Source organism: Balaenoptera ricei, chromosome 9 (genome assembly GCF_028023285.1).
Source record: "Balaenoptera ricei isolate mBalRic1 chromosome 9, mBalRic1.hap2, whole genome shotgun sequence".
NCBI classification, from domain to species: domain Eukaryota; kingdom Metazoa; phylum Chordata; class Mammalia; order Artiodactyla; family Balaenopteridae; genus Balaenoptera; species Balaenoptera ricei.
Window position 1 is genome coordinate 28516224 of NC_082647.1, and position 13509 is coordinate 28529732.

Consider the following 13509-nt stretch of genomic DNA (forward strand, 5'->3'; position numbering starts at 1 on the left):
GTTGATGGGCATTTAGGTTGCTTCCATGACCTGGCTGTTGTAAATAGTGCTGCAATGACATTGGGGTGCATGAGTCTTTTTGAATTATGGTTTTCTCTGGGTATATGCCCAGCAGTGGGATTGCTCGGTCATACGGCAATTCTGTTTTTAGTTTTTTAAGGAACCTCCGTACTGGTCTCCATAGTGGCTATATCAATTTACATTGTCACCAACAGTGCAAGAGGGTTCCCTTTTCTCCACACCCTCTCCAGCATTTGTTGTTTGTAGATTTTCTGATGATGCCCATTCTAACTGGTGTGAGGTGATACCTCATTGTAGTTTTGATTTGCATTTCTCTAATAATTAGTGATGCTGAGCAGCTTTTCATGTGCTTCTTGGCCATCTGTATGTCTTCTTTGGAGAAATGTCTATTTAGGTCTTCTGCCCATTTCTGGATTGGGTTGTTTGTTTTTTTAATATTGAACTGCATGAGCTGTTATGTATATTTTGGAGATTAATCCTTTGTCTGTTGATTCATTTGCAAATATTTTCTCCCATTCTGTCTTTTCATCTTCTTTGTAGTTTCCTTTGCTGTGCAAAAGCTTTGAAGTTTCATTAGGTCCCATTTGTTATTTTTGTTTTTATTTCCATTACTCTAGGAGGTGGATCAAAAAAGATCTTGCTGTGACTTATGGCAGAGTGTTCTTCCTATGTTTTCCTCAGAGTTTTATAGTGTCCAGTCTTACATTTTGGTCTTTAATCCATTCTGAGTTTATATTTGTGTATAGTGTTAGGGAACATTCTAATTTCCTTCTTTTACATGTAGCTGTCCAGTTTTCCCAGCACCATTTATTGAAGAGACTGTCTTTTCTCCATTGTATATCCTTGCCTCCTTTGTCATAGATTAGTTGACCATAGGTGTGTGGGTTTATCTCTGGGCTTTCTATCCTGTTCCATTGATCTATATTTCTGTTTTTGTGCCAGTACCAGATTGTCTTGATTACTGTAGCTTTGTAGTATAGTCTGAGAAAGGAAGTCTGATTCCTCCAGCTCCATTTTTTTCCCCTCAAGACTGCTTTGGCTATTCGGGGTCTTCTGTGTCTCCAAATTTTAAGATTTTTTGTTCTAGTTCTGCAAAAATGCTGCTGGTAACTTGATAGGGATTGCATTGAATCTGTAGATTGCTTTGGGTGGTATAGTCATTTTCACAGTATTGATTCTTCCAATCCAAGACCATGGTATATCTCTCATCTGTTTGTGTCATCTTTGATTTCTTTCATCAGTATCTTATAGTTTTCTGAGTACAGGTCTTTTACATCCTAAGGTAGGTTTATTCCTAGGTATTTTGTTCTTTTTGTTGCAGTGGTGAATGGAATGGGATTGTTTCCTTAATTTCTCTTTCTGATCTTTCAGTGTTAGTGTATAGGAATGCAAGAGATTTCTGTGCATTAATTTTGTATCCTGCAACTTTACCAAATTCATTGATTAGCTCTAGTAGTTTTCTGGTGGCATCTTATCTATGTATAGTATCATGTCATCTTCAGTCAGTGACAGTTTTACTTCTGCTTTTCCAATTTGTATTCCTTTTATTTCTGTTTCTTCTCTTATTGCTGTGGCTAGGACTTCCAAACCTATGTTGAATAATAGTGGTGAGAGTGGACATCCTTGTCTTGTTCCTGATCTTAGAGGAAATGCTTTGAGTTTTTCACCATTGAGAATGATGTTTGCTGTGGGTTTGTCATATATGGCCTTTATTATGTTGAGGTAGTTTCCCTCTGTGCTCACTTTCTGGAGAGTTTTTATTATAAATGGGTGTTGAATTTTGTCAAACGCTTTTTCTGCATCTATTGAGATGATCATATGGTTTTTCTCCTTCAATTTGTTAATATGGTGTATCACATTGATTTGCATATATGGAAGAATCCCTGCATACCTGGATAAACCCCACTTGATCCTGGTGTATGATCCTTTTAATGTGTTGTTGGATTCTCTTTGCTAGTCTTTTTTGAGGATTTTTGCATCTATATTCATCAGTGATATTGGTTTGTAATTTTCTTTTTTTTTTTTTGTAGTATCTCTCTCTGGTTTTGGTATGAGGGTGATGGTGGCCTCATAGAATGAGTTTGGGAGTGTTCTTCTGAAATTTTTTGGAAGAGTTTGAGAAGGATGGGCGTTACCTCTTCTCTAAATTTTTGATAGAATTCACCTGTGAAGCCATCTGGCCCTGGAATTTTGTTTGTTGTAAGATTTTTAATCACAGTTTCAATTTCATTACTTGTGATTGGTCTGCTCATATTTTCTGTTTCTTCCTGGTTCAGTCTTGGAAGGTTATACCTTTCTAAGAATTTGTCTATTCTTCCAGGTTGTCCATTTTATTGGCATAGAGTTGCTTGTAGTAGTTTCTTATGATGCTTTACATTTCTGTGGTGTATGTTGTTACTTCTCCTTTTTCCTTTCTAATTTTATTGATTTGAGTCCTCTCCCTCTTTTCTTGATGAGTCTGGCTAAAGGTTTATCAATTTTGTTTATTTTCTCAAAAAAACAGCTTTTAGTTTTATTGATCTTTGCTATTGTTTTCTTTGTTTCCATTTCACTTATTTCTGCTCTGATCTTTATGGTTTCTTTTCTTCTACTAACTTTGGGTTTTGTTTGTTCTTCTTTCTCTAGTTCCTTTAGGTGTAAAGTTAGATTGTTTATTTGAGATTTGTCTTGTTTCTTGAGGTAGGATTGTATTGCTATAAAATTCCCTCTTAGAACTGCTTTTGCTGCATCTCATAGGTTTTGGATTGTTGTGTTTTTGTTGTCATTTGTCTGTAGGTATTTTTTGATTTCCTCTTTGAGTTCTTCAGTGATATCTTGGTTATTTAGTAACGTATTGTTTAGCCTCCATGTGTCTGTTCTTTTTACATTTTTTCCCCGTGTAATTGGTGTCTAATCTCATAGTGTTGCAGTCAGAAAAGATGCTTGATATGATTTCAATTTTCTTAAATTTACTGAGGCTTGACTTGTGACCCAAGATGTGATCTATCCTGCAGAATATTCCGTGTACACTTGAGAAGAAAGTGTAATCTGCTGCTTTTGGATGGAATGTCCTATAAATTTCAATTAAATCTATCTGGTCTATTGTGTCATTTAAAGCTTGTGTTTCCTTATTAACTTCTGTTTGGATGATCTGTCCATTGGTGTAAGTGAGGTGTTAAAGTCCCCCACTATTATTGTGTTACTGTCGATTTCCTCTTTTATAGCTGTTAGCAGTTGCCTTATGTATTGAGGTGCTCCTGTGTTGGGTGCATATATATTTATAATTGTTATATCTTCTTCTTGGAGCGATCCCTTGATCATTATGTAGTGTCCTTCCTTGTCTCTTGTAACATTCTTTATTTTAAAGTCCATTTTATCTGATATGAGTATTGCTACTCCAGCTTTCTTTTGATTTCCATTTGCATGGAATATCTTTTTCCATCCCCTCACTTTCAGCCTGTCTGTGTCCCTAGGTCTGAAGTGGGTCTCTGGTAGACAGCATTTATATATGGGTCTTGTTTTTGTATCCATTCAGTGAGCCTGTGTCTTTTGTTGGAGCATTTAACCCATTCACATTTAAGGTAATTATTGATATGTATGTTTCTGTTACCATTTTCTTAATTGTTTTGGGTTTGTTTTTGTAGGTTGTTTCCTTCTCTTTTGTTTCCCACTTAGCGAAGTTCCTTTAGCATTTGTTGTAGAGCTGGTTTGGAGGTGCTGAATTCTCTTAACTTTTGCTTGTCTGTAAAGCTTTTGATTTCTCTGTTGAATCTGAATGAGATATTTGCCAGGTAGAGTAATCTTGGTTGTAGGTTCTTCCCTTTCATCAGTTTAAATATATCCTGCCCCTCCCGTCTGGCTTGTAGAGTTTCTGCTGAGAAATCAGCTTTTAACCTTATGGGAGTTCCCTTGTATGTTATTTGTCATTTTTCCCTTGTTGGTTTCAGGAATTCTTCTTTGTCTTTAGTTTTTGTCACTTTGATTACTGTGTGTCTCGGTGTGTTTCTCCTTGGATTTATCCTGCCTGGGACTCTCTCTGCTTCCTGGGGTTGGGTGGCTATTTCATTTCCCATGTTAGGGAATTTTTCGGCTATGATCTATTCAAATATTTTCTCGGGTACTTTCTCTCTCTCTTCTCCTTCTGGGACTTCTATAATGCAAATGTTGTTGTGTTTAATGTTGTCCCAGAGGTCTCTTAGGCTGTCTTCATTTCTTTTCTTACTTTTTTCTTTATTCTGTTCCACAACAGTGAATTCCACCATTCTTTCTTCCAGGTCACTTATCCGTTCTTCTGCCTCAGTTTTTCTGCTGTTGATTCCTTCTAGTGTATTTTTCATTTTAGTTATTGTGTTGTTCATCTTTGTTCTTTAATTCTTCTAGGTGTTTGTTCTTTAATTCTTCTAGGTCTTAGTTAAGCATTTCTTGCATCTTCTTGATCTTTGACTCCATTCTTTTTCCAAGCTTCTGGATCATCTTCACTATCATTATTCTGAATTCTTTTTCTGGAAGGTTGGCTATTTCCATTTCATTTAGTTGTTTTTCTGGGGTGTTATCTTGTTCCTTCATCTGGTACATAGTCCTTTGCCTTTTCATTTTGTCTGTGTTTCTGTGAATGTGGTTTTTGTTCCACAGGCTGCAGCATTGTAGTTCTTCTTGCTTCTGCTCTCTGCCCTCTGGTGGATGAGGCTATCTGAGAGGCTTGTGCCTGCATCCATGTTAAGATTCAGCATTGTCTGCTGCTTCTTTAGTTGTTGAAATAACATCACTGTGTGCTTCTTTTTAAGACTTTTTTTGATGTGGACCATTTTTAAAGTCTGTTGAATTTGTTACACTATTGCTTCTGTGTTTTGTTTTTTTGGCCACGAGGCATGTGGGGTCTTAGCTCCCCAACCAAGCATCAGACCCTCACCCCCTGCATTGCAAGGTGAAATCTCAACCATTGTACCGTCAGGAAAGTCCCCGCCACATGTTTCTAACAACAACCCTACTAAATGTGCATTATTAGTCTCCTTGTTGTCTAGGTGAACAACTTGAGGTTAAGTGACCCGTGGAAGACCCTACAAATTGGGGGGGGGGGGATCCTGGATACAGAGAGTAGTCTTAAACCAGAGCCTGTGCTCTTACTCACTCTAATGCCCTGTTAGTCATATATAACCTTGTTAAATAATGAAATGAGTAAAGGTATCTATGATAGGCTGTTTTCTCGTCCATTGTAGTGGTTTGAGGCACTATTTTAGTATGGGATTAGTGCTGTGAGGTACAATCAAGTTCTTATCCTAAAGTTAGTTTTATTGTAGTGGGGGGACTTAAATAAGCAAATACATGCAGGAATTACACACCTCTTATTGGAAAAAAAAAAAAGTGTGGCTGTGAGGGAAACAGAATAATATGGAGGTTGGAAAGAATATAGGCTTTAGATCAGGATACTGCTTGAGGTTCTGCCCTTGTCACTTCCTAGATGTGATGTTAGGTGAGATGCTTAACTTGCTCATTTGTGAAATGAGGATGAACTTTCTAGAAGATTTAGGGAGATTTAATGAGACATGCGTGAAATGTGCTCAGTACAATGCAGCAAGGAAATTCATAGAATCATGGATTTAACTTCCCTAGTTTCAGTGTTCACCAGCAGCTCCCCTCCCCCAAGCCAGTCCCCTGTAATGACTTGTAATTTTGCTGAGGCTTGAATTCAACTAGGAGGTCAGTGAGAGTGTGGATAGAAGTCATACTTAGCAGCTGGGCAAGCCTAGCCTGGGAGCCATTTGTACACAGTGCAATGGGATTTTTCTGCTCTGTACTCATCATTTAGTATACCTTTTATTATAAAATATGTTAAAGCAGTATTTGCAAATTTGGGGCTTTCTAAAATTTCCCCTTTTCAGTACTGTGGGACAATAGAACTCTGTCAAACTAACTTTATTTTTAGTCTACCTCAGGCACTTAGAATCTGGTATTCACTGTTCACTGGGGCATGTTCACTGGATAAAGAGTTTTTTCATATACGATAACATATGGAAAGATGATTTTGTTTTAGAGTAAATTGAGATAAACCTACTAGCCAGAGATGGTAGTGCTGTGGCATTTTCGCCCTGACGGGGTATCTCATTGGGATTTCTATCAGTTAGGATTTGGTTCCGTCACATATGACCAGTGAGCCCAAGCCCCCTCCTCCCGCCCAAGAGTGATCTGTACCTGTAGATGCTTATCTCTCTCTCACATAAAGGAAGTTGGGAGGGAGGTGGCAGTCCGGGGTTGTAATGGCTGCTTCACATTTGGGAGAGTCTCAGGCTCTCATTTTGTTGCTTCACCATCTTCATGGGCCAAGCTGATATTCCCAGCTAGCACATCAAATTCCAGCCAGTGGCAAAAGAAGAAAGAGAAAGAGGCAAAAAGTGCTTGCTTTAGCTATTGTTTATGGTTTCCTGCAAGTCACATATACTTTTGCCTACATCTTGTTGGCTTTAACTTAGTCACTTGACCATGTCCACTGTCAAGTGAGGCTGGTATTTGTAGTCTTAGATGGGCATATTCACTGTCCCAAGTATCTGCACCTGTAGAAGAGAGTGAGAAATTATTTGGATAGGAAATTGTTAATAGCAGTGACTCCCACAGGGTATTATAACGTGTGAAATGGGCCAGAGGCTCTTTGTTGTTCTGTTCCGACATGCAGTTTGGGGAGGTCTGTTTCAGAAAGGCTCTGATGATTTTGCCCCAGTGGTTTTATGCAGATCTTTCTGGTAGAGTGTCCATAGGAAGGGAAAAAGAAAACAGTACCTATCCTATAGTCTTTTCCTGCTAATGTCTGTTGCTATATCTCATTAACGGGTGTCAAAGCTATGCCTTTGTGCATTTCAGAGACCATCTGTGCCTGGAATAAATCCTTTTACGTCCTTGAGAAGTGCTTGTCTTTCTATTTAAAGTATGTGCGCACACCGACACCCACCCTCCCGGAGGAGGTACGTACCCACTGGTCACCTGCCACTGTGCTATAGAGTCTGACCTTGGCCTCCTTCGCTTACCAGGAGGTAATGCAGCCCCACCATGAGTGTTCCGACTCATGATGGGGCTGCAGGGCAAGGCAGGCTCTGCACAGCAGTGGTTGCCAGGTTCCTGAGTAGCATAATGGGTGGGTCTCCTGCTGCAGTCGAGATCCAGGCATAAGGCTTCGGCTGATCATGACTTAGAATGAAAAGGCTAGGATATAACTTGAACAGGGACAAAAAAACCCCTCCAAAAACAGAAAACACTCTAGATTGCATAAGACATCTCTGAACTCAAGAAATTAAGCATTTTTTCTGAGGCCACTATTATTATGGGTAAATTATCACTGCCAGCCAAGATTTATGAAACTTAGCTTTTACTGTCAGTATTTGAAATGTTCTTTTTATAAGGTCAATCTCTTGGTTGTATTTAGATGTTTGCAAGGACATTTATGTTCTAGTTAAGTTTTTGCAATTTGGTTTCATATAAAAAGCTCTTCTTAAAATTCCCATTAGATAATTTCTGGTGGTCCCTTTTTTTACTTTTGAAAAATATTTTATTCAGTAGTAAATATACTAGGGTGAAGACAGTATATGGGCAAAACTACAATATAGGCTGACTAATAAAACCAGCTGCCCTCCAAAATGTTAATTGGTTGTGTCAGACAGGAGGTATGCATATGACAGGTTTCCCTCTTGCTTAATCCTGAATTGATGAATATTTTTATAATGATCTGGATGAAGAATATGGATAGCGCATTATTATGTTAGTGGTATAACAAAACTAGGAGGGTTCTTTGGTCATAGGGTGAAGGAATCAGAATTCTTAAGAAAAAAGTGAATCACCTGGAACAGTGGACCAAATAAATCTAGCCAGGATGGAAACATGGCTCAGTGAAGCACATGTAAGAATGTTTTAGAATTTTTGTTGATCATAAGCACGATGTGAGTCAGTTGATGTGACTGCCAAGAAGAGTTAATTTGTTTTTAGTTTGAATTAATAGACATAGAGTACTTAGAATGTGAGAAGTGGCCCTCCCACTTGTCTCTGTGTTGGCCACATGATCCTAGGAGAATCATCTTCAGTCTGTTGAGTATATTTTGGAAGGGACATGGCTGTTGTAATGAGTTTCATGATGTTATAGCTTTCAAAGTACTTTCTTATATTTAGTTTTATGTAAATAAGTTTTATTTAACTGTGTAATGCTTTATTTATGGGCAAACTGGAGAGTACTCTTAGGATGCTGGGGGAACTGGTAAAGTTTATTCTAGAAAAGAGAAGACTCAAATAATCTAGTACTTCTCTCCAACTTCCTGAATTGCTATGTTGAAGAAGCAAAGTAACGTTTAGTTTGTTTGGTCTTAGGTAGTATAGAACTAGGATTTATGGAAGGCATAAGGAAGCAGGTTTCAATCCTTCATAGTTGTCTAAAATTAAAGTAGGCTTCATTGCAAGGTATAAAGGTAGGGTGTGTATGTCTGTGTGTATTTTAGTTTTAATAGGCTCAAATGGAGACCGAGAGACCACTTGGTATGGATTTTGTGAAGATTAATGCATTGATTAGAATGTTGAATAGCATGATTATTATGGTTCTTTTCTGACTCTTTCTGTTTCTTTGAAATCCTCAACCTTGAAATGTTAAAAAAAAAAAAAAAAAAAAAAAAGGGTGTGTGTGTGGATATACAGTCAAGTTCAAATCTTATACCTGAAAGGAGAAATAAAAAAAAGTCAGTTGGTTTGTTCAGTCTTTCTGCAGGATGATCAGATTTAAACTGTCTGCAATGAGTCATAATTGTTCTGCGTTTAAAAATGTGTAAAGTGGCTATTAAAGCTTAATTTAAATGTAAATTAAAATTTGAGTATGTAAGAAGGGTCCTGTGATTTAAAACTTGAAATGAATAAAGTGATATAGGTTGAAAGATCTTTTCCATCTGTCCAGTGTCCAAGGCCATCCTTCTTGCATAGTTTGTCTGTGTATGGAAGCAAATACATGTTCTGATTTTTGTCCCTTTTCTGTGGAAGTGGTGGCTTATTTTAAATACTGTTCTATACTGTTTCCTTCCCCGAGATATTTTGAGGACATTTTTACATCAGTACATAAGAGAACTTTGTCATACTATTTTGTAAAGCTAATAGTATTACCACTGTTCGGATGTAATATTATTTACTCCTTTATTTATGAAAAGTTAAGGTGGTCGGCATTTTTTGGTTTTGTTTTGTTTTTTGCTAATGTGGGGCTTGAGGGGTGGGAAGTGCTACTGTGCAGAGGTGAAATTGATTAGAGTTAACTGCAGTTTCCAGTCAAGCCTTCCCTTTCATGTTGCAAGCCTTTAAATATACTCCAGAGTTCCAAAATATTTACATCAGACACATACTGCCGATGCAGTTGTTGTCTAGGGTGGGAGACAGATTTCTGGTGTTTCCTGCTCCACCATCTTCCCAGGATCCTTCCGCTCTCAGATAGACTTCATTCGGAAAAGAAAAATGTACAGTAAGTTAGGCATGCTTTCATAGCTTGAGTCATTTCTCTGAGTGCATCCATGTTGTCTGTCTTTCTGTTGGCTTATAGGTTAGACTCTTGTCAATTTCTAGGATCTATATGTTTGAAAACTAGCTCTTTAGGGTATGAGTTGCAAGTTTTTTTTTTTTTTTTCTGGTACGTCTTTTTTTCCAATGATTTTATTTATGGTATGTTTTGCCATGCTAAATTTATTTATTTTAAAAAAAAAGATATAATTGACATAACATTGTATAAGTTTAAGGAGTATAATGTGATGATTTGATACACATATATTGCAAAATGATTACTACAATACCAAATTTATTTTTAATGTTTAGGCAGCTAAATTTATGACCTGTAGATGTTGATTCATGCTTAAAAAGATCTTTCTCATGCCCGTGTTTAAAGGAATTCTCCCATTTCTTCTAATACCTTTATGGTTTGGTCTTTTTTACATGAGAAGTTTTAATTCATTTGGGCTGTAACCATGTGTTATGGTCCAATTTAATATTTTTCTCCATGGCTACCCAGTTATTCTAAGATCGATTGAAGAAACCATCTTTTACTACTGATTTGAGGTGCAATAAAGGTATTTTATAGTACACTTCTGGTTGTATTTGGATCTATTTTTTGGGTCTATTACATTGGTCTCTATCTGTTGATGTATAGCATAGTTTATTTTGATAATGCCAGTAGCTTTTAGGAAATTCTTTCTGACTGCTTTCCCACTGCTAGATTTTAAATTGCCTTTTTTCCTTCCTATCTCTTTTATGTGGAATTGTAGACCTTTTCTCTGTACTAATAAGAGTATCCACTTATTGACTGTTTGTATATCGTTATGATATGGCTGTCATTTTATGTCTTAAATGTAACTGCAGTAATTTTTATTCATAAAAAAGTTGAAGCCTGATACTTAGCCAGGTGTCTCTGGCATGTTTTGTGAACTACACCACCATTGTTAGAGTTTCCAAGAAGATGGTTTGTGCACATCTCCTTCTCTTGATTCATATGCATGAATTTTCCACACCATAATCACCAAAACATAACTCACTGCCACAATGGCTAAACTTAAACACTGGCAAACTAGAAATTGCAAAGATTTAGAGGAGTTCTTAAAGAACAAAATGCCTCTGAAAGAAGAAAATTGAAGGAAGATATCCCTAGGTTCTAGTTTTTGAACAATATTTATTTTATTTATCGAATGAGGGAGTTGGGACAGATGATCATTAAGGTCCCCTCCAGGTCATTGTCATTCCCCCGTGTACATTTCCATTTACATTATTTTACCTGGACAGTTGGCTTGCAAGTTGAAGCCCTTCTTGGCGGTTCCCAGGGCTTGGCAACTAGAGTGCTCTCAGCCATTTCATTCTCAGCAATTGCTGTCCTACTTCCATCTGGTCCCTTTTGTGAACCAAGTTTAGAGAGCTAAAGGCATGGGCTTAATTTGCCTTGCTAGTACACATACACAAAAGGTTCCTGCTTTCATTCTCTTCATATTATAGAAATGGAGAGTGTAATATAGTGGTGACATTCCTGCTTTTCAGCTTGGTTTTGCTTTCCCTAAAATGAAGAAGATAACCTTACTAAAGAAATGGAATGGTCTTCTCTCTCCACTGCTCAGGTCAAGGGTTTTTTACACTGCAGCACGATAGGACACTTCTTTATCAGTCTGTTACTACCAGCAGCAGTTTCTTTACAGGCTGTCTTGTTTATTAGACTCCTAAATAAAGCCTGTGTTTTGAAAGAGCTTGTCTCATACTTGAATGGCATTTTAGTAAGCCTTTTGAACAGTTTTAAACTTACTTCACATCAGCCTTCTATTGGAAGCCAAATCATACCAGTTTGTTTAGTCTTTCTAATCCTTTAATCATTTTATCCTCCGCATGTTTCCACATGCCTCACATCTCTCTGTAGAATCCAGAACTGGGCTGAGTTCTTTAACAGTCTGATGAGGATGACTGAAATGGAAAGATCACTCCTTCCTGTTCCTTATATATCTCAGGATTTGTTGTTTTATCTGCAAGACTACGCTCTGTCTCCAGTTAAGCGTTAAACAAATATGCTTCTGCTTGACCTGATGCACCGTGCCTCTAGTGAAGTGGATGCTTCCGTAGTCGGTGCTGGCTTTGTGCGGGGTGAACCTGTGCAGCCACGTGGGGCTCCTGCTTAGAAGGGGCCCGTGCTTGGTTTAATGCTCTTTTGCTGCTGTATTGAAATTAATTTTTTCAACGAGGAGCTCCTCGTTCTCGTTTTGTAGTGAGCCCTGCAAATGAAGTAGCTGCCTCTTCTTGTAGCTGATAACTAGAGGACGTGGTTCGTGTCTAACCCACCCTGCGTAACTGTGATGGGTAGACCCAGGGTGAACAAACCTGGTTGTGAACTTCCACTCCACTCCCTGAGTCACGGCCTTCCCCTAGCCTGCCTGCAGATGCGCTCACTGCCCCCCATCGCCTCTCTCTTCTCCTCCTTAATCGTTCCTTTGTCTCAGCTCAGGCACTGAGGTGTGTTTATTCATGGAATCCAAGCTTTTGGCATACAACAGATGTCTTTTCCAGAGGATTCTTTCTCTGGGTCCCTCTGTCTTTCGTGTCACCTTTTGTCCAGGGCTGATGGTTGTCCACTCACCTCCAAGAGTGCTTGTTCCTCCTGCTCTCTCTATTCAGGACAGCTGACAGTTAGTTTCTCATTCGAATTTTAGATTTTTTTTTTTTTTCCTGTCTCTACAAAGGGATCAGAGTGTAGTAATCACGGGAATTCTGTTTGGGGCAGAAATTTGGATTCCATTGCAATAGCAGGTATCGCAGAGTATGTGGGGCAGTGACTTACATTTTTAAAATGACCCATAAGTTAATTCTAGGTATCAAATCTTAGACACAAGTAGCAAATGTAACTTTTAAAAGTCATTGTGTTTCATGGATTGGCTAGTTTTTGATCTGATTCCCTCTTTTTCTTGCAGCTTAACAAGCAGCAATTGCAGTTACTGAAAGAACGGTTCCAGGCCTTCCTCAATGGGGAAACCCAGATTGTAGCTGATGAAGCATTTTGCAATGCAGTTCGGAGTTACTATGAGGTAAGTTTGAAGAGTCTGATGCCATTTAAAAGACATTTTTAATGGCTTTCCCATTTTAAGAAACTTACTGGTATGATAGGATGGCTGTGAGTTTGCCACCTTCCTTGAAAGCATTGTCAATTCTGTTTTGCAATTTAAAAACTGATTCCACAGCCTGGTTTTGAGAGATAAACAGAATTGGAAATTGTTCACATCTTTTGAGGGAGAAAGTAAGCTGTTTAGAAAAATCATCTGGCAGTGATTGATATAGATGAGTGTAGCTATCTGTGGGTCCACATGTCTAATTTATCCTTTTTAATAGGATTTCAATAGTAAATTGCTATCTTGTACCATTCTGTTCACTAAACTTTATAATAATTAAGGCCAGTAACTAATTTCATGAGGAAAATTGAATTCTTTTCTTCCCGGGGAGATAATACTACAATACCACCTTTCTCTTTCTTCTGATTTGAGTTTGTGAGTCATCAGGAATTCTCTGTGGACTTCGTGTGGGCACCAGTTTTCACACAGGGTCATTAACTGCTTCAGTGAGTAGCCAGTAGATGTAAAGAGAGTTCTCTTTTTTCTTGAGGACTTTTAGAGTCATTTGGTGCATGGATTCCTTCCACTGTGAAGATACTCTACGTCTCTCAGCTGAAGAACAACATACAAAGGTGTATTAGACTAGTACAAATTAAAAATGTAGAGATGCAGTGTGTCTGAAGTTTTCTGAGGCAGGGAAATATCTTTGCAAGAGCAACAAAGTAACTGGATGTACAGATACTTGGTTGGATTAGTAATTAATTGATGGTGTGTATGCATCAGAAGTGACTTAATGCAACCCGAGGGAGGTGTGTGTTACCCCGAGCCTAGGCCTGTCAAACAAGATGAAAGTATAGAAGTCTTACTCACCAGATGTGTGTGTGGCAAGAATCTAGTGGCAATAGTGGATGCTGACTAACTGAACCTTGACTCAGAATAT

The 13509-nt window shown here is 38.1% G+C and overlaps 1 protein-coding gene across 12 annotated transcripts in view; it reads left to right on the forward strand.

Annotated features, from left to right (window-relative positions):
* CADPS2 (calcium dependent secretion activator 2) overlaps positions 1-13509 on the forward strand; it is a 555896-nt gene that overhangs the window by 127590 nt on the left and 414797 nt on the right. For all 12 annotated transcript variants that reach the window (XM_059933509.1, XM_059933503.1, XM_059933501.1 and 9 more), the window contains exon 2: positions 12435-12548. In XM_059933509.1, the coding sequence (XP_059789492.1) occupies positions 12435-12548 (114 nt within the window). The remainder of the gene's footprint in view (positions 1-12434; positions 12549-13509) is intronic.